This window comes from Pseudorca crassidens, chromosome 13 (genome assembly GCF_039906515.1).
Source record: "Pseudorca crassidens isolate mPseCra1 chromosome 13, mPseCra1.hap1, whole genome shotgun sequence".
In the NCBI taxonomy this organism is placed as follows: domain Eukaryota; kingdom Metazoa; phylum Chordata; class Mammalia; order Artiodactyla; family Delphinidae; genus Pseudorca; species Pseudorca crassidens.
Genome location: NC_090308.1, coordinates 9,013,039 through 9,038,602, shown reverse-complemented (window position 1 = coordinate 9,038,602; position 25,564 = coordinate 9,013,039). Strand labels below are relative to the sequence as shown.

At 41.8% G+C, this 25,564-nt stretch overlaps 1 protein-coding gene across 10 annotated transcripts in view; it reads left to right on the top strand.

Moving 5' to 3' along the window:
• The window catches only part of TULP4 (TUB like protein 4), a 226,098-nt gene that overhangs the window by 49,484 nt on the left and 151,050 nt on the right, over positions 1–25,564 (top strand). For 9 of the 10 annotated variants that reach the window (XM_067701652.1, XM_067701656.1, XM_067701655.1 and 6 more), the window contains one exon: positions 6,802–9,030. In XM_067701652.1, coding sequence (XP_067557753.1) covers positions 8,779–9,030 — 252 coding nt within the window. In that variant the 5' untranslated portion in view covers positions 6,802–8,778. Of the gene's footprint in view, positions 1–6,801; positions 9,031–25,564 lie in introns of those variants that run through there. The other variant, XM_067701662.1, reaches the window with a different exon arrangement.

Below are 25,564 nucleotides of genomic sequence, written 5' to 3'. Positions count from 1 at the left end.
ATAAGCCTGGGTATCACCATGCATATGTGTCTTTAGTTATTATCTCACTAGCATGTTTTGAGAATTAAGATCTAGAGAATACCAGGATAAAATATGTTAAATCATTATTAAACTCCATTATCTTTGCAGTGGTGGTGTTGTAGATGTTTCATGTGTGTAGCTGTTTCCCTGCATATGTAGGTAGTAGCCAAGTGACAGTTGATTGCTGGGAGTGTCTGGACCTTCTCGCCCTCTCTTCCTGCCCCCTAGGCTGTTTGACATTGATTTTTTAAAAAAATAAGTGTGGTTGTTTTATAATATTATATTAGTTTCAGGTGTGCAGCATAGTGATTCAGTGTTTTTATAGACTATATTCCATATAAAGTTATAAAATAATGGCTGTATTTCCCTGAGCTGTACAATATATCCTTATTGCTTATCTATTTTATACATAGTACCTCACAGTCCCCTACCCTTCTTTTGCCCCTCCCCCTTACCTCTCCCCACTGGTAAATAGTTTTCTATATCTGTGAGTCTGTTTCTGTTTTGTTGTACACATTCAATTGTTTTATTTTTTAGATTCTGCTTATAAGTGATAACATACACCGTATTTGTCTTTCTCTGACTTATTTCACTAAGCGTAATACTCTCTAGGTCCATCTGAGAATATCCCTACCTTTAAAGGCAGTCTTGGAAGGCAGATTTGAACTAGCCTCCAGGCAGCTATCGAAACTAATTAGGAGCCAGTTAAAACTCCCTTGATGTTTGTGGGTTGTGGAAAATTCCCCAGGGAAAGGAGTGACTGTAATTAGAGGCAGGTCAGTGTAGTTACTTTCAAATGTGGAGGTCTTCCCTGGTGGCGCAGTGGTTGAGAGTCCGCCTGCCGATGCGGGGGACGCGGGTTCGTGCCCCAGTCCGGGAAAATCCCACATGCCGCGGAGCGGCTGGGCCTGTGAGCCACGGCCGCTGAGCCTGCGCGTCCGGAGCCTGTGCCCCGCAACGGGAGAGGGCACAACAGTGAGAGGCCCGCGTACCGCAAAAGAAAAAAAAAAGAAAAGAAAAGAAATGTGGAGTTCAGGACCTGTTGTTGTCTGTGGAAAGGAGGCATCAGGGGAGCCCCGGTGCGGCGGCAGCCACCCTCCCTCCACCCTGCCGTGGCTCAGCCCAGGACAGCAGGTGTGCTTAATTTACATCACCAATCAGCAAAACTCATGTTTATATCCTTTTCTTTGCTCAAACCTGCAAACAACTCTGTAGTCAAAAGCTTAGATTGTTGGGAATATTTTATTCAAAAGTTTCTACTTTGTTTTTTTTTCCTGTTTTGCATTTATCTAACAACATCTATGTATTTTTTCCTAAAATCTACTCTCCGCTTCTCATCTCAGTCTTCTGCCTAACTACTGTATAAATTTTCATCCTTTAGAAAGAAATAGAGCTTTATTCTGAAATTTTCTTATATCCATTTGTTACTCCTAATATGTTTTTTCTTTGTGGATACTTTCTTAGCTTGAGAATTAAAATAGCATTTTTGATACTTTTTTGGGATTTTCTAGATTCAGAGAGTACTCATTAAGGTTGTATATAATAACTAAAAAAACTCTCTTAATAATTGATTTAAATTATCATAAAACCCCAGAGAACTGATGCCTAATATAGTTCACAGTGCGTTAAACCTGCTTATTGTGAGATGTACCATCCATGTAGAAGAATATGTCAGACATAGAGGTGTAGTAAAGAATAATTATGGAGTGAACACCCCATAACTACCACCCAGATCAAGACATGGAATATATGGAATATTGCTAGCGTCCCAGCAGTACCACTGTGTGCGCCCTCCCCAGGCACAGTTTCCAACCCCCTCTCCCCTTTCAGGTGACTACTAAAACAAGTGACAAATGCATTTTTATTCCCCCCAATAGTAGATTTTATCCATGTTGGTGGAAAGTAGGAATCAGATAAAACAGAATAACCTGTAGTGAAATAACTTTAGTTAGAAAATAGAATATCTAACCGGGGGCAAGAGGGGCAGCAAGTGCAGCACAGGGGCCTCCTGCATAATAGATGTTCAGTTAACATTTGTTGGTTGATTAATCCAGGAGTGCCTGTAATTAGTACAGAATTTTCTTGATGATGTACAATTCTGTCCCTAAGTTGTACTTTCCCAAATTCTCGGGCTCCTAATTTGCCATTAGGACTGGATAGTATGGGAAGTTAGAGTGTGAGGCATCTTACATGTTTACTGTCTCCTAGATCGCTGTCAGGTTATTAATTCAATCAGGCACATGTATTATTTGCTTTAAGATTGTAATCTTCTAAAAGCAGATTATAGTAGAGTTGATAGAATAGAATGGATTTTTCAGTGATTTACGATAGGAATAGTCTGAAAATAAGCTGTAATTAACAGAAGCAGGTTTGGGCCAGAATTCAGAGGTTAGCATTGTTTCTTCCTAATGAAAGCCTCCAAGGATGGCTCATGGGCCTGTATTACAGTTTTAGGGTAAAAAACATCATAATGCCAAACTGAGTATTTACTTTCAGTCTGTTATCAAAAAACTTTGTATGAATAGTTGCTTTTCTCACCTGATTTTAAAAATTGAGGTGAGATATACGTAACAAAATTTACCATTTTTATCATTTTTAAGTGTACAATTCAATGGCCTTAATAGAAGTACATTCACGTTATTATGCAGCCCTCACCACTGTCCATCTCCAAAATTTTTTCATCATCCCAAACTGCAACTCTGTACCCATTCAATAATGACTCTCCTGTCTCCCCGCCCCCAGCCCCTCACAGCCACCACTTCCGCTGTCTCTATGAAGTTGGCTACTCTAGATACTTCATATAAGTGGAATCATACTTACATGTATTTGTCCTTCTGTGTCTGGTTTATTCCACTCAGCACAATGTCTTCAAGGTTCATCCATGTTGCAGCATGTGTCAGACAGAATTTCAGTTTTTTTAAGGCTGAATAATATTGTATGTTTTTCCACATTTTGTTTACTCATTCATCTGTCTGAGGACACTTGGGTTCCTTACACCTTTTGGCTATTGTGAATAGTGCTGCTTTGAACATGGTTGTGCAAATATCTGTTCCGAGCCCTGCTTTCAGTTGAATAGTTGCTTTTTAATCTTTTTATACCAAACACCTTTACTAGTGTTGATTTGACAGTCAGCTTCCCTCAGAAACTAGTTAATCAGTTAGAGCCTTATTTTCTCATCCTCATGAGAAAATAAGACAGAAGGGAAGTATCCAACATCACCTATTTCTATTAACGGTAGCACTAAGATAGGCACCAGCCTTTCAGTAATTAGGAGACTATGATGGTAGTTTTTTTGTTGTTAGATTTTTGTATCTGTTATCCATTTGAGAAATAATAAAGGAGCATGTCATTTTTCCTTAAATGATCTGCCTTATTTTGTCTAGCGTATATGGCACTCTGTAATTTTAAAAGTTTGATTAAAAACCATTAGCAGCATATATAAAATGAAATACTTTTGTCTGTGCTTTTACTATGGAAATTTATCCTACATACTTTATTTCAACAGTTATTTAAGGCTTATATTCTGGAGAGTTAGCATATGTCAGTGATTTGTAACCTTTCTGGTTTTAGGACCCCTTTGTAGTCTCAAAAATTATTGAAGTCCGAAAAGAGCTTTTGATTATGTGGGTGTTAGCTCTTGATATTTACCATATTAGAAATTAAAACTGAGAAATTAAAAAAAATTACTAATTCATTTAAAAACAATAAACCTATAAATATTATAAATAATATATTTTTTATGAAAAATGACTATTTTCTGACTAAAAAAATTACTGAGAAGAGTAGCATTATTTTACATTTTGGTAAAATATCTTTAATGTCTGATTTATTGAAACGATAGTTGAATTCCCATTATGCTTCTGCATTCAGTGTTACAATATGCTGTTTTTGTTGAAATGTCTGAAGAAAATCTGACCTCACACAGATATGTAGCTGGAAAAGGGAAGAGTATTTTAATAGTCTTTTCAGCTAATCATGAATATTTTTCTTTGATACTGTACTAAACTCAACAAATGGTAGTTTCTTAAAGGTTAGTAGCAATGGAGAATTTTAAATATATCAGTGACTTTTTTGTACTTCGTTACATTAAAATCCATTTGTCTTTCTTGCACCTTGAATGGCTCTGTCAAGCATAATTGGTATCATCATTCACTGGTCATTTGAAGAATATTGCTTCAGCAAATTATGCGAATCTTCCGAATATTGACACACTATGAAATATACTGTCAGAAATTCACATTTATTAATATCACCTTCTGTTGCTTGCAGAGTGTCTTTAAATCTTGGGGAGCTATCAAGCTCATAGTGATAGATGCTGGTTTTCCCACAATTCTAATTTTAACTTGAAAGCTCTACTTTTATTATCAGCAACAAATACCATCAGTTGTTTTCTTTAAAGTGACAGCTCACTTTGTTCACATTAGAGAAAAATGTCTGCCAAAGACCCAAGCCTAAATGACCATAATTTGTCATTCATTCTTTCCAGTAAACATGGCATTTCATGAAAAAGCAGTTTGCTCAGCCCATAACTTAAACTATAGCACAAGCGCTTTTTCTTAGGATTACCACTGTGGTGCTATAGTCAGCAGAAGTGCTATGTGTGTATTTACTGTTTGAAACACAGAATATTAAACAACCATGTCCTCAAGGGGTGAGATTTAATAAATTAATAATTTTTACTGCTGCACTAAGAACTTTTTTTATTTTTAATATTTATTTATTTACTTGGCTGTGCCGGGTCTTAGTTGCGGCGTGCGGGATCTTTAGTTGCGGCATGTAGGATCTAGTTCCCTGACCAGGGATCGAACCTGGGCCCCCCTGTTAAGACTCTGGGAGCGCAGAGTCTTAACTGCTGGACCACCAGCCAAGTCCCAAGAACATTCTTAAGTGAAGCTGGCATTTAAAAAACTCTGATGAGCACTGGTGCTGGCTGGTGCTGGGCCTTTATTTGTGTCACAGAGCTGGCTGATAGTTTGACCCACTGTTGCTGTCGCACCGTTGATAGAAATTGTCAATGCCGTGAAGAAGACAAATAATGTCTTAGTTTTATTTTGAAAATAATTTTGACGTTATAGACCCCTCTCCCTCCAGGACAGTGTGAGGGAACTGATGGTTTACATTGTCGTGTTTAATGTGGGTGCTTTAGTAATTGTGGCTTATGCTCTTAAATAGTTTAAACCCTGTGTATATATTGCTGGGTCTTGAGAAGTTGCTTTTGCTTTTCCCCTCTGTGGTGCTGTCCCCAGGCCAGGGTAGGGACTAATGGAGTATTATACAGTGACATTAGAATTTCAGGAGGAAGGACATGGCACAATTTGAATTTTATAGCATTTGTTTTCACTTTTTCCCCTCGGGTACAAGTGCTTCCTGAGAGAATCTGTTTTGATTTTAGGCACATAGGAAGTATATGTCCTGTGACTCACCTGAATTAGGGTATCTCCAGGAAATTATCTGTAGCTGCTGCCTTGCCCCCGCCTGCATCCTCTTACAGACTTTTACTGAGTAACTTGTTTGTGCTAAGCTCCTTGCCAGGGACGAGAAGGGTAGGCTCCCAGCCTCTAGACGCAGCGAGAGGAAGACTGTTGCACGGGTTAGTACGGAGTCTCTGGGAAGCTTCATGGGAGAGGGGGTGTTCGGTGGGTGTTAGAGGGGGTGTGGGCTGGCTGGGCAAAGGAGCAGCAGGTGTGGAGACATGAAGGAGAGGGGGCACTCAGTACTTGGGGACATGGTTCAGGGAGTGGCCAGAGGGCGACGGCTGCAGCACAGGCTGGACGTGGAGGCTGTGGCAGAAGAGGACAGGTTGAAATCACATCCTAAGGGGTCTTGCTGGGACTTGATCTCATAGGCCAGTGGTTCTCAAAGCTGGTCCCAGACCAGCAGTGTTAGCGTCTCTCAGGAGCTTGTTAGAAATGCAGATACTGAGGCCCAGCCCTTGACCTTCCGTGTCAGGTATTTGGGGGTGGGGGTGGGCTGTCCGTTTCAGCTAGCTCTCCGGGGTGGGGGTGGGGTGGGGGTGGGAGACTGCCTGGGCGGGGCGAGAACAGTCCAGGCTCTTGGGGCAGCCTTGAATTTTAGAAAGATCGCTCTGAGCGTCCTCTGGAAGGTGGGGTGGTGTGGGGAAGTTAGGGATCAAGTTGTCCAGTGTCTTTGCGGATGTGATGTGGGCCTGGACTGAAGGCAGCAGGAAGGAAGAGGGGATGGGTTTGCTGGAGGTAGATTCTCTAGGACTGTGTTCTGGTAGACGACGTAAAAGCCGAGAAGACAGCTGTGCCTTGCTCTGTGACCTGCCGGCAGTTAAAGGCCTTTGCTGCCTTGTGTCTTCAGGGATTGTTTTTTACTGAAAGTGAAAACATCAATTCAGAGAACTTGCCTGAGGCTCTCCTGCCTCCTCTTTGAAGATGCCTGCCGAACTCAGGCTGATGACCTCTGGGTGGTAAAGGTGCACCTTCAGGGCTCACGGTCCTAGGAAGGACAGTCTTAGGTGTTATTTCATTCACTCTGCACAGCTGCGGGCAAATTTAGTAAATGGTACCTGGCGCTCAGACGCCTCATGTCGCCTGTTGTCTGTAAGCTGGCGAGGAGCACCCTTTTACTATTCGAATTTTACCAGTCAGTTGCTCCATTTGATATATGTAAGCGTCCAGACGGGTCTCTGATTTCAGTTACAGTGATTATGATGTTATTATACGATATTCATATGTTCATGCAAAAAGGTGTATTAGAACCTTTATTCTTCAATATTTTAAAGTTCTTTTTTTTATGTCCTATTTTGTTTTACAGATTTGTAAGACTCCAGGGCCTTCAAGCTGTGATTAATCCCATGGTTCCTGAAATGACTGGGAAAGCAGACGTTTTGTGTGCCAGTTGAAGAGTGTATGTCTGTGTCTATTTAAAACCTTCTTTCTGTGCACACACCTTTACACGAGAAGGCAGGCTCATTCTTGTGTGCACTTGAAGAGTTTTACAACTGATGAAAATTAATTTAAGAATCAGATGGAGCAACTTGACACCACTGGGCTTGGGAGCCCGGGGAGAAAAATACGTCAGTAATGGCCAGTTTTCCATATGGTCTTCACGGGTGAAGAAGGTTTGCAAAAAGAAGAAAAAAAAACTTGCACAGATCAGGCCTCAAAAATACCTCTCCAGTTTAAAGAAGGAACTAAGTGAGAAGGTGACTGAGGGAGAAGTGTGATTTCAAGCATTGCAGAGGGGAGCATGCAGTGCTTTTTGCACTTTATTTTTCAGTGGGTCTGGTGATTTGGACAGAGGTGAAAATTCTGGACCGAAGAGTGGCTCTTACTGTGTGGTTATGACTGGAGGGAAGCCAGTTAGGGTATGATGGGACAAGTTTGAACAGTGAACTGATTCCTTTGCCTTTTTTCAGTTAACTGTATTCCAGAAATTTTAATTTATTACTTCCCTTTTCCTTTCCTATACCTATAGGATAATACCTTAAGGTAGCAGTTGAAACTGATAATTACAAACTAATTATCAAGGAGCATCCGAGTAAAGCTTCTTTCCCTGGACTGTGCACGTGGCATTTGGAGACGGTCTCTGGAGGTGATCAGGAAGGTGCCCGTCAGCCGAACATGGTCGCTTTGTAGGGAGACAGTGGGGAGGAAGCTGACTCTCACCTGTGTTTTCCGTTTTAAGGGATTCCCTTCCGTGTTGAGGCTAGGAATCTTTGTATATAAGAGGAAGGCTACTTGATGGACTTAATTCTGAGATTAGTTTTTTTCCTTCAAGATGGAAAAGTATGTAATCTTTACGAGTGGAAAGGGGAGAAGTGACTAGGGTAGGAAGGGAGGAGACACAGCCTGCAGCCCAGCTTGGCTCCCGTTTGCCAGCAGGGGTATTTAGGATTCGCGGGGGGCCCACACTCAGACTCCCTCCCGTGAGAGCTTTAGAGCCTTCTGGCTCTGCTGAGGGAAGGGGCTTTCTCACCCGCCTCTATGGCACCGAGGGGTGCGTCGGCCTGCAGAGGGGCCCTCCCCGGGGACGCAGCCACCTGCTGGGAAGCCAGGTTGGGCTTCGAAGTTGGAGGTTTCTGGTTCTGAACAGTGGGGAAAGAGTCCTTTTTTCTCCTAAAATTTGGACTGCTGTCTGCACAAACTCTGGTCTGTTTTGCACGGTTTGTGTGCCTTTTTTTCCCTTTATGCAATCTTTTTCAGCTTTAGCAGCAGAGATTTGTCTAGTTGAGAAAACAAGCCAGAGGGTGGCTTCAGAAGGAAGATGATCCCCATGTATTCTGTCTCTGCATCTGAGCTTTTGAAGAGAAGATTCCAGCTCGAGGGATTCTCAAAGCCTTAAGTTACTTGAAATCTATGTATTTGCAGCCCTTTGTCTCTGGAATCACATTACACTAAACTGGAATCTCAGGCTGAATAAGAAGAACCAAGTTGAGTGAAAAGAAGAACACTCAGTTTCTTTATCACCACTTGTTAACAATGCTCTTTCTCCAAAGGGTCAGCCCCCTCTTCCTCTGAGGACTTGAACATAAAAATGGACCCCACGTTGTTTTTAAGCATTACCTTTTCTTAGCGGACTGCCGTCATCTTTTCTAGAGGAATTTTTTCACTATGCATTTGGTGGATCTTTATAAAATACTGACCTTCTAATTAGAACCGGGTCAGTCTTAAAAGGGGGTCAGGGAAAACAGCGCAAGCCAACCACAAAAATAACATCGATCTGTCAGTGGAAGCAATTTTTCAGCATTCAGCATTACTTTTTAAGTAAAACGGTTCTTCAAAAAAAAGTATGTATGCAGCGGTGGAGCATGGGCCTGTCCTGTGCAGTGACTCCAACATCCTCTGCCTGTCCTGGAAGGGCCGCGTCCCCAAGAGTGAGAAGGAGAAGCCCGTGTGCAGAAGGCGCTACTACGAGGAGGGCTGGCTGGCCACGGGTAACGGGCGCGGCGTTGTTGGCGTGACCTTCACCTCCAGCCACTGCCGCCGGGACAGGAACACTCCGCAGAGAATCAACTTCAACCTTCGGGGCCACAACAGCGAGGTGAGCGGGCTTCTGTTTCCCTTTTGGTCTGGTCACTAGCAGTGGATTTGAGCCCATCCTGCATGGATTCCAGTTTCTCAGACTTGCTGCTGAGGGAGACTTTTCAAACGTGAACCCTGTCTTGTGTGTGTGTCCCAGTCGGAGACACAGTTCCCAGCGGGCTGTGTCACCTCTCCAGCGTCCCTGGTCCTCCTCTCCCTGCGGTGGGTGGGCTGCCCCCTGGCAGGGACACCAGGGCGGCTTTCTGACCAGGTGTGAGGTTGGATGAGACGATCCTAACCTGCCTGTCATGCTCTGAGCCTTTATGGTCGCCTGTATCCATGGCAAAGAGTCACTGCCCCAGTGTCAGATGGGGAGTGCAGGCCATGGAAGTGGTGCTGGCTTGGCCGTGCACAGTTCACATCTGCATGCTTTGTGATGGTGTAACACCTAGCTTGTATTCTTGTAGTGGGAGGTAAACAAATGAATTAATTGGACGGAGGTGAAAGGAGTAATTGGACAAGAGTCATGGTTTTTCACATCTATGGGGTATATTCTGTTGAGGACATTATATATATATGTATACATGCGTATAGATTCCTCTGGGCTTCTGAAACATAACCATGGTCATTATCTTTGAAATTCTTTCAACCAGCATTTAGTGAGCAGTGTGTTTACAAGAAGAGTTGTACTTGCATAGCGTGTTAACCATATTCATGCTTCACTGTTCACTAGTTTCTTATGAGGAATCCACCTTAAATTGTCACTAGATGGTTTTTGGTTAGTCGTTATAAAGGGGAAGAGTATTTTTGAAGGGTAGCATACAGTAAAGTGCGTTAACCGTACGCATACGTACGTCTCAGTGATTATGTACATACGCAGTCACCCATGTAACCTTCCCCCAGATCAGGGTGTAGAACGTTTCCAGGACCTCTCACAGGTACCTGCTGCCCCTTCCCAGGCCCTACAGCCCACTGAGAGGTGACCCAGACTCTGGCTGTGTCATCACAGATCAGTTGTGCCTGTGCTTGAACTTCATGTAAGTGGAATCATTCATTTTATTCTCTTTGTGTCTGGCTTCTTTCACTCAACATTGTGTCTGTGAGATTCATCCTTGTCGTGTGTGCTGTTAGTTTGTTCCTTTTAACTGATGTTAGTTTTCCACTGAAGGAGGACACCACAGTTTTTCCATTCCTCCATTCTTCAAATGGTGGGCATTTGGAATGCTTCCAGTTTCTTGCTGTCTTGGTGAAACCTGCTCCGAACATTCGTGTGCGTGCCTTCTTGTGGACCTGTGCACTCATGACAGGTTTCCAGGTTGCACAGTGGGCATGCATTTAGGTGTAACAGGAATTGCCAGGAACAGTTTTCCAAAGTGATTGTGCCGTTTGATACCCCTACCATGGATGTATGAAAAGTTTCAGTTGTGTAAGAAACTTCTTTTGGATTTGGACTTTTCATATTAAAAAAAGGTAGTTTCATGCAAGGAATTTTGGTTTACAGATTCTTCTGTCCTTACTACACACACACACACACACACACACACACACACACACACCTGTAATTTTGAACTGGATGCTCTCTTAAAAGACATATTTTTCTTTTTCTTTTTAATAGATCTTTATTGGAGTATAATTGCTTCACGATACTGTGTTAGTTTCTGTTGCACAACAAAGCAAATCAGCCATAGGCATACACATGTCCCCATATCCCCTCCCTCTTGAGCTTCCCTCCCACCCTCCCTATCCCACCCCTCTAGGTCATCGCAAAGCACCGAGCTGATCTCCCTGTGCTATGCTGCTGTTTCCCACCAGCCAACTATTTTACATTCGGTAGCATATATATGTCGATGCTACTCTCACTTCACCCCAGCTTCCCCCCGCCGCACCCCATGTCCCCAAGTCCATTTTCTATGTCTGCCTCTTTATTCCTGCCCTGCAACTAGGGTTCATCAGTACCATTTTTTCTTTAGATTCCATATATATACATTAGAATACGGTATTTGTTTTTCTCTTTCTGACTTACTTCACTCTGTATGGCAGACTCTAGGTCCATCCACCTCACTACAAATAACTCAGTTTCATTTCTTTTTATGGCTGAGTAATATTCCATTGTATATATGTGCCACATCTTCTTTATCCATTCATCTGTTGATGGACACTTAGGTTGCTTCCATGTCCTGACTATTGGAAATACTGCTGCAGTGAACATTGTGGTACATGACTCTTTTTGAATTATGGTCTTCTCAGGGTATATGCCCACTAATGGGATTGCTGGGTCATATGGTAGTTCTGTTTTTAGTTTTTTAAGGAACCTCCATACTGTTTAACATAGTGGCTGTATCAATTTACATTCCCACCAACAGTGCAAGAGGGTTCCCTTTTCTCCACACCCTCTCCAGCATTTATTGTTTCTAGCTTTTTTGTTAGTGGCCATTCTGACCGGTGTGAGGTGATACCTCATTGTAGTTTTGATTTGCATTTCTCTAATGACTAGTGATGTTGAGCATCTTTTCATGTGCCTCTTGGCCATCGGTATGTCTTCCGTGGTGAAATGTCTGTTTAGGTCTTCTGCCCATTTTTTAACTGGATTGTTTGTTTTTTTCGTATTGAGCTGCATGAGCCATTTGTATATTTTGGAGATTAATCCTTTGTCTGTTGTTTCATTTGCAAATCTTTTCTCCCATTCTGAGGGTTGTCTTTTTGTCTTGTTTATGGTTTCCTTTGCTGTGCAAAAGGTTTTGAGTTTAATTAAGTCTCATTTGTTTATTTTTGTTTTTATTTCCATTACTGTAGGAGATGGGCCAAAAAAGATCTTGCTGTGGTTTACATCAAAGAGTGTTTTTCCTGTTTTCCTCTAAGAGTTTTATAGTGTCTGGCCTTACATTTAAGTCTTTAATCCATTTGGAGTTTATTTTTGTGTATGGTGTTAGGGAGTGTTCTAATTTCATTCTTTTACATGTAGCTGTCCAGTTTTCCCAGCACCACTTATTGAAGAGGCTGTCCTTTCTGCATTGTCCCTTGTCGTAAATTAGGTGCCCATATGTGCATGGGTTTATCTCTGGGCATTCTATCCTATATTTCTCTTTTTGTGCCAGTACCATACTGTCTTGATTACTGTAGCTTTGTGGTACAGTTTGAAGTTGGGGAGGCTGATTCCTCCAACTCCGTTTTTCTTTCTCAAGATTGCTTTGGCTGTTCGGGGTCTTTTGTGTTTCCATCCGAATTGTAAAATTTTTTGTTCTAATTCTGTGAAGAATGCCATTGGTAGTTTAATAGGGATTGCATTCAATCTGTAGATTGCTTTGGGTAGGATAGTCATTTTCACAGTATTGATTCTTCCAATCCAAGAACATGGTACATTTCTCCATCTGTTTATGTCATCTTTGATTTGTTTCATCAGTGTTTTATAGTTTTCTGAGTACAAGTCTTTCACCCCCTTAGGCAGGTTCATTCCTAGGTATTTTATTCTTTTTGTTGCAATGGTAAATGGGAGTGTTTCCTTAATTTGTCTTTCTGATTTTTAGTTGTTGGTGTATAGGAATGCCAGAGATTTCTGTGCATTAATTTTGTATTCTGCAACCTTACCAAATTCACTGATTAATTCTAGTAGTTTTCTGGTGGCATCTTTAGGATTTTCTATGTATATAGTATCATGTCATTGGCAAATAGTGAAAGTTTTCCTTCTTCTTTTCCAGTTTGTATTCCTTTTATTTCTTTTTCTTCTCTGATTGCCATGGCTAGGACTTGCTAAACTATGTTGAATAATAGTGACGAGAGTGGACATCCTTGTCTTGTTCCTGATCTTAGTGGAAAAGCTTTTAGTTTTTCACCGTTGAGTATGATGCTTGTTGTGGGTTTGTCATACATGACCTTTATTATGTTGAGGTAGGTTCCCTCTGTGCCCATTTTCTGGAGAGTTTTTTTTACCATAAATGGGTGTTGAATTTTGTCAGAAGCTTTTTCTGCCTCTATTGAGATGATCATATGGTTTTTATTCCTCAGTTTGTTAGTGTGGTGTATCACATTGATTGATTTGCGAATATTGAAGAATCCTTGCATCCCTGGGATAAGAGATATCTTTCTAATGCTGTGCAACAAATCACCATGGACTTAGTGGCTCACAACACCCACTTCTTATCTCACAGTTGTGTAGGTCTGAAGTCTGGGCTGGGTCCTCTGCCTGGGGTCTCATGGTGGCATCAGGGACTGTGAGCTCCTCTGAAGCTGGGGTACCCCTCAGACGCATTCAGGTTTTTGGCAGAAATCAGTTCCTTGCGGCTGTAGGACTGAGGCCCTCAGCTCCTAGAGGCCGCCCACCACTCCTGCCACATGGCCCTCTCCATAACGTGGCTGTTTGCATCTTGAAGGCCAGCAGGAGAGCATCTGCTGTAGCTTGGAGTCTGACTTTCCATCTCTGAAAAAGGGTACATCTGACTAGGTCAGACCCACCCACACTCCAGGTGAGGGAATCATATAGGGTGTGCACACCAGGGGCTGCTGTTTTAGAATTGTGCCTACCACAAAAGAGGTGATTATAATTCCTAGTGACATGGATATTTCACTACTGAAGCTATTTCATGTGATTTTTCCATTTTGTATTTTTACTTTTAATTTTTCTTTTAATTGAAGTATAGTTGATTTACAATATTGTGTTAGTTCCTGATGTACAGCAAAGTGATTTAGTTATATATACATACATACTTTTTCATATTTTTTTCCATTATGGTTTATTACATGATACTGTAATCGTTTCCTGTGCTAATTTCTATTCTTAACATTAGAATAGTTCCTATTTATTGAGTGCCTGCCAAGTAGGGTGACCAGCCATCCTGGTTTCCCAGCATGTGTGACTGTCAGTGCTAAAACTGGAAAATCACAGGCAAACTGGGATGTTTATTCATCCTACTGCCAAGGGCCAGACATAGTATCAGGTGCCTTGCAACCAAATTACTTCATGTGGTTTTCACAGTAGACTTAGGGATAGATATCACTTTCCTATTTTACAGGTCAGAAAGCTAAGGTTTATGGATGCTAACTGGTTTGCCTAAGTTCATACAGCTCGTATGGAGGAGAGCTGGAATTGGATCCCAGAGCTCCGCCATTCTCCTTCAGTGTACCTTTATTTTCTTAAAACTTGTGTTAGGTGTAAGTTCTCAGTCCCTTAACCACAGTTGTGAAATCTAAGGACTCTGAAAATGGAAAGTTTTTGCATGACTCATTTAATGGCAAGACATGAACTGATGTGAGGCTATTTTTTGTCCTCATCCTGTCATGTCGGCTGCAGAAATGTTTATGTTTTTATTATGCGTGCTGCCCAGACCCTGCTGGGGGTGTTGTGTATTGCTGGTGTCTCCTGTTTTCAGGCCTAAAATTTCAAAAACTCTGAATTTCAAAACTTACCTGGCTGCAGGGATTTTGAGTACATGATTATGAGTCTGTATCTTCCTTTAAGGGAATCATGAAAAGCAACCTCTGAAGAGTTTTATGTTTTTTCATTTTCAGGAAGGCTGACGTTTAAGTCATCTCTGTCCATTGCTTAGTTACCTTATCTTCACTGGCCTTCCACTCGAGGAGCCAAGTCCCCCTGCCCCCACCCTGACATACCCTAAAAACTCTAGTCAAGAACTGTCGCAGGATTTTACTGTCTTCCGGCCATGGGATGACCAAACTGCGCACGTCAGGTCTCGTGATCTGCTGTTTCACAGCTGAAAAACTTGGGAATGTTTTTCTTTTAGAAAACAATTCATTACGGTTATTATTGATGACATGCAAGTTAGTCACTGATTCTTCATTTAAAGAGATTTTCTTCACTTAAGTGCGGACAGGCATCCATGCGTGTTTGGTGGGATTTGTTTCATTACAGGGACCCATCCACTGTAGGAACGGTGTCTCCTGGGTTCCTGGATCTGGTTACTTCTTCTCTGAGAAGCTTTTTCTGACCCTCTGCCCACCCCCACTCCCCATCCCAGGCTGTACACTGTACACCGAACAGACTTCTGTGCTTGCCCTGGTAATGCCTTATTACAGTTACCTGCTTGTGTAGATTGGTAAACTTAGTGAAGATTGTCTGTTCTCGTGTCTTAATTTCCTCACCTCCTACTATTTAAAATGTCATTCGTTTATCTTAATTTCCTTTAACTTGTTAGCCCACTTCAGTGGGGCTTCTTTTCCCGCCACTCCACTGAGATGGTCACATTCCCAATGACCCCACGTTGCTAAACCCGTAGGCCACTTTATTGCACTTGCTGTCTTGGAAGCCTTCAGTGGAGTTGAAACGTTATTTTCTCTTGCTTTCCAGGACACCAGGCTCTCCTGATTTTCCTCTTACCTGTCTGGCCTCTACTTTCCACCCTTTTTGCTGGCTCTGCCTATTTTCACCTCATTGTTAATAAATGTTGGAGGGCCCCAGGGATGCATCTGTTTCTAGATAATCTCTCCAAGTTGGTGCTAAATCTACCTATATGCTGATGGTTTCCGAATTTATACCTTCCACCTGCCATCACCTTCTAGTTCCAGATTCTGTTCTACGATTTGTTATATGAGACACAGAATTGGACATCAGTCACTAGGCTTCCCAAACTGTAGCCCCTCTAAGAGAGAACTCCTTTTCCCCCTGCCCCTTTAGCCTCCATCTGTCTTCTCCATCTCAGGAGATGGCCCCATGGCTGGCCAGTGAGTCACACCGTACGCTGTACGCGCAGCAACCTCCCTGCCGTTTCCTTTTTCCCAGATCCAGTTATTAGCAAGGCCTCCCACTGTATTCGACTTCCAAGTGATGTCTGAAACATGCCTTCCTCTCTCCTTCACACCATGCTGTACAAGCCTGCTCACAGATCTTTTGACTTAAACTCTGTTGTTAACCCATTGTGGAGGGCTCTGCTTACCAGGGTATGTTTAGTTTCTCAGGTGTCGTTAAAGTATTCTGATTTATATCTGATGTACTTTAGTTTTCTTTTCTCTTTCCTAAAAATACTGTATGACATAGGTCACAATTCTGAAAAGAATGAGAATTTCTGGATTATAAGAATGATCTCCCCTTGTAGTTGGATCTCAGGTTTCTGTTATGCTCCGTGGTGTGTCTAGTTCACCCTCCTTTCTAGAAGCCCCAGGGCTCCGGGGGGATTGCTGAGCCTGGGCTTGTTTTTGCATCACTGTGCATGGTGATGGTCAGCTTTCTTAAACTTAAAAGAGATTTGAAAACTGCTTTTGATTTATAAACATTTGTACAGGATTCAACATATTTAAGGGTCATACACTAATTCCAGAGAGAAAATTTGACAAATTCTGGATTAAAGCCAGTGAGAAGACACAGGGAATCTTTTATCTTCCTTCTAAATTCTTCATAAAAAGTGACTTTTGGTAGATTTGTGGTCACCCACTGTGGTATCACAGTGATAGATGGACGGGAGGACGGTGATTCACTTCCTGTGGTGATGGCCTATTCCGTTCCCCGCTCTGTTCCTGTTTTTCTATATCTCTGTTCCAAGAAGTTCTAGCTCTACCACTTAACTAGCTGGTGTGTCCAAGCTGTTCATGTCCTTATTTTACTCATGGTTAAGTTGAAATAGTAATTTCTTTCTTTCAGAGTTGTCGTGAGAATCTATGAGAGTATATTTCTGAAAGGACTTCTGGTTTTTTTTTGAAGAACATTTTATTAGCCTAATCACATAAGTTTCTATTAATTTTCATTTCCATAATTAAACTCATGATTTTATGTAGTTCTCCTGATCTGCAATCATACTGTAAGCTATTGCAGCACACTGAGCAGTGGAACCCTGTGAAGCCAGCTATGTTCTTAGCAATTAAGAAGTTGAACATTCAGATACAGGAAAGTAAATATCCACAGAGTACTGCTAATATCTGTGTCAAGTCGGTTGTCTTTCATCCCTGCCTTTGAAAGGACTCTGAAAATAGTGAACGCAGTGTATATAAATGGTGATGTTAAAGTATTTCATACTCTATTTACTTACTCATTTTGGGTTCTGTAAATACTTGAGGGGCCACGCTAGGCTGTAAGCTGCTGGATTTCGGCTCCGCAATGATGAAAGAAGAGCCATTCCTGCCCAGATGACCTGCGTGTCAAGAGAATGGATATGGTTTGTAAGGAAATAATGTTGCTACTGCTGATGACAGTTGCCACATATTATATGGCCACGATTTTTTTTATGTGCTTTATGTCCACTGTTTAACCCTCAGAACAACTCTCTACAGCTTTGTTTTACTATCCCTGGTATACAGGTGAAGAACCTGAGGATCAGAGGTGTTATGGAAGTTGTCCAAAGTATAGAGCTAGATGATGACAGTGACAGATCTGGGATTTGAATTCATGCGTGTGTGTTCTTCCTTCTGTAAGACACTGCTTCGAGAAGAGGTGAACCACAATGAGCAGAGAGACAGTTATGAGTGAGACGGGAGTGCAGCCACTTACACACTGGAGGTATTTGAGAAGCAGCTCTTTTAAATGTTCTTATGAATTCTTATTTTGAACAGAGAACTGTTCTAGCAAAGAGGCAGAAATAGGCATGTTTCTGGATCTTTAGGTCAGAATTTCCTAAGACAGAATTCGTAAATCATAAATTTTAAGACTTGTATGTCTGAAAATACCTCCATGTTGCCTTTACTCTTGATGCACAGTTTGGCTAGGTATATATTTCTAGGTTGGTTCCTTCAGAATTTTGAAGGCATTTTTCCATAGTCTTCAAAGTTGCAGAGTTATTACTGAGAAGCATAATAGTTAAGAGTTCAGGCCCTGAAGCTGGATGCAGTTTGAGTCCCAGCTTTATCACTCAGTAGTGTTGTGACTTTAAGGGTGGTGTTTAATTTCTGTGTACCATAATCTTCTCATTTGTGAAATGTGTTTGTTGTAAGGACTAAATGAGCTACTATATGTAAAGCATTTACAGCAGTGTCTAGTACATCATGGGGACTTGGCGAAATTGGCTCTTACTATATTATTATTCTAAGTCAGTTATAGGTGGCCTTTAAAAAAACTGACATCTGCTCATTATCCCAGCTATGCTGAAGTTTCATGATGATGTTTAGAAGTCATGTATTGGAAAGCTTTTCGTCACCTCTGTGTGTGTGGGTGGGGGGCGCGGGTAGTTCAGCTGATGGGCTTTACTGTGGAATAACCTGGGGGAGAATCAACTGTTCTGTTGGTGACTGCTAAATGCCAGCAGCCAAGCATATTCACTGGGGCTGTTCAGTTTCTCTACATAAGGCCCCTCCGGTTGCCTGCCTGTGAATTTACTCCTGCTGTCAGCATTCTGAGAGCCTGAGGAGGGGGTGTGTGTGTGCGTGCGTGCGTGCGTGCGTGCGCTGGGCGAGAGGTCGTGATAGTAGAAGTGGAGGGGCAGGAGGAGGAGCTGATGCTTACTGAGTGCTTGCTGTGTGCTGGCCCCACTGTCAGAGCTTTACCTCGTTTAATCCTGACATCGGCTCTAGGACTTTGAACCTGTTTATTATCACCATCTTATAGATGAGGAAACTGAGGTGCCGAGATGCTGAGCAGCTTGCCTAAGGTGACGCACCTTTGCTAATCGATGGAGCTGAGACTGAGCCTGGAGCCCCTCAGATTCCACACACTTTTTTTTTTTTCCTATGATTCCATTTCTTGGAGTTACCTCCAGTGGTCAAATTCATAGAGACAGAATCTAGATTAGAAGCTACGAGGGGTAGGGGAAGATAGATTCCACACTCTGAACCTCTCGGAAAACGCCCAGTTGTCAGGCCTCGTTTTTGTCTTCTCTGTGCCCAGTGTCCCCGAGACTGCTTCCTGTGGTTCACTCTGCCAGGGGATTAAGCCTTCAGGCTCTGACGCTGCGGTGAGGATTGCCTGGCGACGTCTCTGACGGCTCCGGGGTCGGGAGCGTCATCTGGCTGCGTGGGCGCCTGCGCTAACATGCTCACGCCGGCCCTCTGGCTTCAGCCCAGCCTGCACCTCTCGCAGTCCCTGAGCCTCATTCCTGAGCCTTTCCGGGCTCCCTTCTCCCAGGCACCTCTCTGCAGGCGCCCTGTTTGGCCTTCCTCAGTTTTGTGCAGCCAGTTGCCACGTTCCTTATCCATTTCCTGTCTGCACATGCTGCGGTCAGGGCACCTCGAAGGTGGCTTTTGTGTGTGTTCTCATGCTGCTTGTGTTGAGGTGATTTCTACGGGATGGGTTAGGATCGTCTTTATTTTGACGTCTTAAATCTGAAATCTCCTGTTAACATAGTTTTTAAAGATTCTTAAAGGCATTAAATGCAGATTTATTTTCCCTAAACAAAACCCAGACTATAATAGAATTATATTTTATTAAGAAAATAGAATTTGTCAAAATAATGGCATTGTTCATTTTTTTCCTTTAGCACTTTGGTTTGTCTAATTTTTTTCTCTTAATGAAAATAAATGATCATATCTGAAAGTACTTTAGACTCATGGCAAGCTATCTTTTGGGTGTTTTTTTTGTTTTGTTTTTTTTTTGCTGTGTTGTGTCTTTGTTTCTGTGCGAGGGCTTTCTCTAGTTGTGGCAAGCGGGGGCCGCTCTTCATCGCGGTGCACGGGCCTCTCACGATCGCGGCCTCTCTTGTTGCAGAGCACAGGCTCCAGACGCGCAGGCTCAGTAGTTGTGGCTCACGGGCCTAGTTGCTCCGCGGCATGTGGGATCCTCCCAGACCAGGGCTCGAACCTGTGTCCCCTGCATTAGCAGGCAGACTCTCAACCACTGCGCCACCAGGGAAGCCCTGGGTGTATTTTTGCTAGAGAGCGTGAGAGAGGGATGTGAGTACAGGACAATAATTTTTTTGGTAGTAGCCTCCTAGGGAAGCAGCTTCAAGCTTCATGATGTCAAAATGAGAGCAAATGAGAATGAGATTGTTACTGAATTCCTGGGCAAAGAAATACTTCCTGAACTGTGGAATCTGTGTTCATGATTTATTAATAGCTGAACCTATGGATTCTTGAGCCAGACTGCTTGGGTTTGAGTTGACCCCCTTTTGGTGTGATTTGGGGCAAGTACTTACCGTCTGTGTGCTGTGGTTGCATTATCTCTAAGGGAACATAACACCTGCCGCCTAAAGTGGTTGTGCTGACTGAAAAATGTGACCCACAGACAATGCACATAGAAGAGCTCATTAAGTCTTAGTTCTTACTTAATTGTTGTTAGACTCACTGTCATCCTTGGGTGTTTCACCCGTCTGCATTTCCTTCTGAAGCTAGAACAGTGGACCCATGGCCTCTTTTCTTAGACTGCATGAGTTGGCCTCATGATGGCAAAACATAAGAATGGAGCGTGAGGTGGGAAGCAGGTGAGGGGTTAGGAGCAGGATGGGAGTGTCCCAGCCGCGAGGGAGGCTGGGCTCGTGCCAGTAGTTTTATTATAGGTTTGGGATTCTGGGACTAAGGGCGCCTCACCTGTGTTGGTTCCTTATCTGCAAGGCACTCTTGACTTCGTCTTAAGCAGAGCTCATTCCTGCTGTCAGCTTCTGTCTGAGTCCACGGGGCCTGACTCGTGGCCTCGGGGGTGCGTGGCGCATCTGTTGATCCTTCAGCAGGGAGGCTGTTAGACATAACGCAGAAATGGATCCATGTGCGCTGGCAGCGGGTATCGTATTCTAGTAGGAGATTTTTGTCTAGAGTTGATCGAAGTCTTCTTTCTGGGATATGGTCTGGGGTGGGTGGGGAGAGTGTGGGTCAGGAGAGAGAGCCCGGGATCCTGTGCTGTGAGTCAGTTTGGTGATTCTAATTGGTTCCGTCCACATGCTTGACTCCGAACTTCCAAAACAAACACACCTATGCACGTTGCCCAAGACGGTACTGCTGGGTGTTCTTATCATACGTTCTGGCAACCCACGTTTGGTTTCTCTCCCTCGTTGTTGCTGTTGTATAGAATTCTTACTGACATTTGTTGTTTTCTCCACTTGGCCTGGTTAGATTTGGATAACTAAAATACAGAAGAAATTGTCTGGCCCAGGGACCTTTTCGTTATCCTGAAATAATCCTGTTTAAGTTCGTGCCCGACCTTCCTTTCTCCTCCCTGTGTATAATCCCTAAAATAGTGTTTCAAACAAAAACCAGTTTTGTCCGTCTTAGCTCAGTTCTCCTCTTTATGTCCTTCTTAAACCTTTAGAGTTAAGGAAGAGTTTGTCAGCCAGAACCTTAAAACGGAAAAATAAGTAACGTTGTAAATAACATCGTTGTCAGTCAAGTTTATTTCATAAACTCCTTGGTAGCAGAAGTAACTGTTTAAAGGCTTTGTTTATAAGATACTATAAGTTAATGTTTAGGATTTGGGAAATTGATGTTATTCATACAGAGTTTGAAAACAGAAGTGTGAAAACCATCTATTTGTCTTCCCATTTGCTTGGTATTTTCATGAGTTTAGATTTTATTTTTTCTCCTCTTCAGGAAATTTGCTACAGATTAGCCACAAATCGGGCAATTACTTAAACAACACGACCAGAGAGCTCTTTCTTGTCTCCTAGGCCTTAAAATTTTCTTTTCCCTTAATTATGCCTTAAAAAAACCTAATTATCTACTTTATTTCCAAGATTGAAATCACCTTAGGGGAGTCAGAATCTGTAATGTTCCTTGACATTTTTCTCTAGTAATGAAATACTTGTTTAAGAGATCAACAAACACCTCTTTTCAAAAAAAGGTATTATTATATTTTAGATCAGCATTGTAAGAGAAATACAATGTGAGCTACATGTGTAATTTTAAATTTTCTAGTAGCTACATTATAAAGTAAAAAGGTGAAATTTATTTTAATAATATATTTTATGTAACCCAATATGTCTAAAATATCATTTCAATATGTAATCAGTATAGAAACTCTTAATGGGATAATTTATATTCTTTTTCATATCAAGTCCTAGAAAGTTGGCACGTCTCAATTTGAATCAGCCACATCTCAAGTGCTCAGTTGCTACATGTGGCTCGTGGCTACCATATTGAATGGTGTCATTTTGGACGATTCTGCTTCTTTTTGAGGATTATGGCAGAGCTGCATGCTTACCCCAGAGAGCTTATTAATGTACGACTTAAAAGGCCTTTTGTCCAAGGTCCTAAAACCTTTTTATTTGGAAACAATTTCAAACATACATAAAAGTTGCAAGGTTAAACACGCAGTCTTTCCACAGATTGACCTGTTGTTAACTTGTGCTTGCTTGTGTGTGTGTGTGTGTGTGTCTGTGTGTGTCTGTGTATTTCCCCTCCCAAACCATTTGAGAATATATTTCTTGATTTTTTTACCCTGATATACTTCAGTGTATAAATCCTAAGAATAAGGACATTCTCTCATATAACCACGATAGTACAGTTATCACCTTCAGAAGATTTATTGATAACATTGATTCGATGCGTTAATGTACTGTCTATATTCCTTTTTTTTCCCCACTAAATGTTCATATTTATTGCTAACTTGGGGCCTATTAACATTTAGAAAATACAGTTTCTAAGAGGCAGCTGCTAGAGATTGGCCAATTATAATTCACAAGTCAAAGAGAAAATCTTATTTGACTTTAAAATTCTGTACTTGTTTTCTCCTTTCATGAATTATCACACAGCCAAAGCACTGTGTCTGTGAGAGGAGGGATACAACAGACTTGCTTCCCGACTGTCTGCAAAAATGTATCACCTCAGATGACCTTGGTTCTTTCTACACTAAATAAGGAATTTCCTTCTGCTGATTTTACAACCGATTTAATTACAATAAAAACAATTGTGTGAATAAAATAGATTGTGATTATCTATCTCTGTTTTCAGTTCCTGTGAGGAATCTTGAAATGTCAACAGTTCTGTAGGAGAGCGTTTGTGTCATTTATTACAGTGTGCCTCCTGTATCGTGATACATCCAAAAGCCATACCAGACTGATGCTTGGTCTCCCAGACAGGTGGTTTTCAGAGCTGGGTTAAAATTCTGAGTATATAATTGCTCTTTTTTTTTTCTGTATTTATTTTTGGCTGTGTTGGGTCTTTGTTGCTGCGTGCAGGCTTTCTCTGGTTGCGGCGAGCAGGGGCTACTCTTCGTGGCAGTGCGTGGGCTTCTCATTGCGGTGGCTTCTCTTGTTGCGGAGCACGGGCTCTGGGCGCACAGGCTTCAGTAGTTGTGGCTCGCAGGCTCAGTAGTTGTGGCACAAGGCTTAGTTGCTCTGCGGTATATTCCGTTTTTTGTCAAAATTGTTTCTCCAATACAGAATCTAATTTAGGCTCACAGATTGCATTTAGTTATTATGTATGTTTACACCCTTTTAATCAGGAACAGTTCTTCAGTCTTTTTTCTTTTCCCATGTCATTGGCATTTTAGAAGAATACCCTTCCCCATCTCTAATAGAACGTTTCTGTATTTGGGGTTTAATTCAGGTTAATTGTCCCCAGCTGAACACCCTGTAAGTGATACTGGATGTTGCCTTCTTCTCAGATACTGTGTGGAGGCTCATAGTATCTATTGGCCCCTCATTGCTGATGTTAATTTTGATCACCTGGCCAAAGTGTTGTCCAGTTTCCCTGCTGTGTAGTTACCATGTTTTCCCCTTGCATTTGACAGGCATTTTATGGGAGGACACTTTAAAACCACGCAGATAGCCTTTTCCTTATCAGGATGTTCTCCATAGGTTTATCATCCATTAATGATTCTTGCTTCAGCCAGTTTTTATTATGATGGTTGCGAACTGCTGATTTTCAGCTGCAGTACTCGCTCCACAGAATGTTCCCAGTGGACATTCTATGTAAGCAAGAGCTCCCCATTCTCCCCATTCATCCATTCATTTACATATTACCAGTATGAACTTATGAATTTCAATTTTTTTCTTCAGTGCTCATTGTACTAAATTGCTGAGACCCAGTTTTGCTCAAATTATTCCATGTTTGGCCAGTGGAAGCCCCTTCAAGCTGGTGTGTCCTTTTGATGCACTCCAGTCATTGGGGGTGCCTCTACTTTCTGCCACAACAGAAGAGAGCATATTATGTATTTTTTTTCTCCTGTTTTATTGAGATATAATTGGCAACATTGTATTAGTGTTAGGTGTATATATATGCTTTTTTGTACTTTTGCTTTTCTACTTAGCATCTGGAAGTGGCTCTATGTCAGCTCATGCAGAATGTCCTCATCTTTTTTTTATAGCCCACGGTGCTCCATTGTGTGAAGGTACCAGAGTTTATTTGGATAGTGTCCAAATATTTGGATAGTGTCTCTAAATATTGAATATTTAGAGAGTTTTCTGTAGTTTGTAATTATAACTAATGCTGCAGTGAATAACTTGTACATACATATTTTCATATTGGTTTTTTTTTAATATTATTTATTTAGGCTGTGCTGGGCCTTAGTTGCGGCATGTGGACTTCTTAGTTGTGGCCTGCAGACTCTTAGTTGCGGCATGCATGGGGGATCTAGTTCCCTGACCAGCGATCGAACCCGGGCCCCCTCATTGGGAGCACCAAGTCTTACCTGCTGGACCACCAGGAAGTCCTGTATTTTTGTATTGTTGGAGGTGTATCTTCAGGATAAGTTCTTAGAAGTGGGATTGCTGTGTTCAAGTGTGAAAACATAAGTAGTTTTGTTGGATTTTGCCAGACTCCTTTCCATGATGATTGACCCACTTTGCATTTCCACCAGAAAAAGTATTTTCAAGCTTTAAAAATTTGCCAATCTTCTAGATGAGAAATGGTAACTCAGTGTAGTTTTGATTTGGATATCCTTTATTATGAGTGGATTCGAACATCTTTTTAAATATTTAAGGGTCATTTTTATGTCTTGTGGGTTGTCTAGTCACATTGTCGGTTTTTCCGTAGGATTTTTGATTACTTTGCCACCTTTACATTTTAAAAGTTCTTGGTGTATTGGGGATATTAGTTTTTTATTTGTAATATATATTGCAGATATTTTCTCCCAGTTTGTTATTGATCTTTTAACTTTTCTTATTATATTTTTTGCCATACAAAAGTTTAAAAAAATTTATCTAGTCAAATTTATCAGTCTTTTATTGCATCTGGATTTTGAGTCATAGTTAGAAAGCCTTTTTATATACCTCGGTTATAGAGAAATTCACCCATATTTTCTATAGGTTCAGGAGAAGACTTGTAACAGAGTACTGCTCGAAGAAATCAACACATACTTTGTACTTGCTGTGTAATCTGTCATCCATGGCCTCCTTACAGCAGGACAAATGGTAATTATGAACTCTTGGACCTGCCAGGCTGTTGGGTTTTGAACTGCTTCTGCAAACAGATAAACTAAAGAACAGAGAGAACCATTCAGGTTAAGTTAGAATTTCAGTCAGTGACAGAATTGACAATGTAACTCATTTTTAAAAACTCTTTGTATTCTTCATCTATTTTGAGTTAGTCCCTAAGACCAATCCACTCGTTTCTGAGATTCTTGTTTGTTAACTGGGTCCTTTCGTTTAAGGTTATTTCCTGATTTCATAGAGCATCTTGGCAAGTCTCATCGACATCTTAGAGCTGTGTTTGTCTTAGCATAGCGCTGAGGTGTGCCGAGGTTATCTGGAGAGCAGTTACAGGCCGTGACGTTTCTTAGCCGTCCTTCGTGACCCCCACTGAGCAGAGGCTTAGGATGG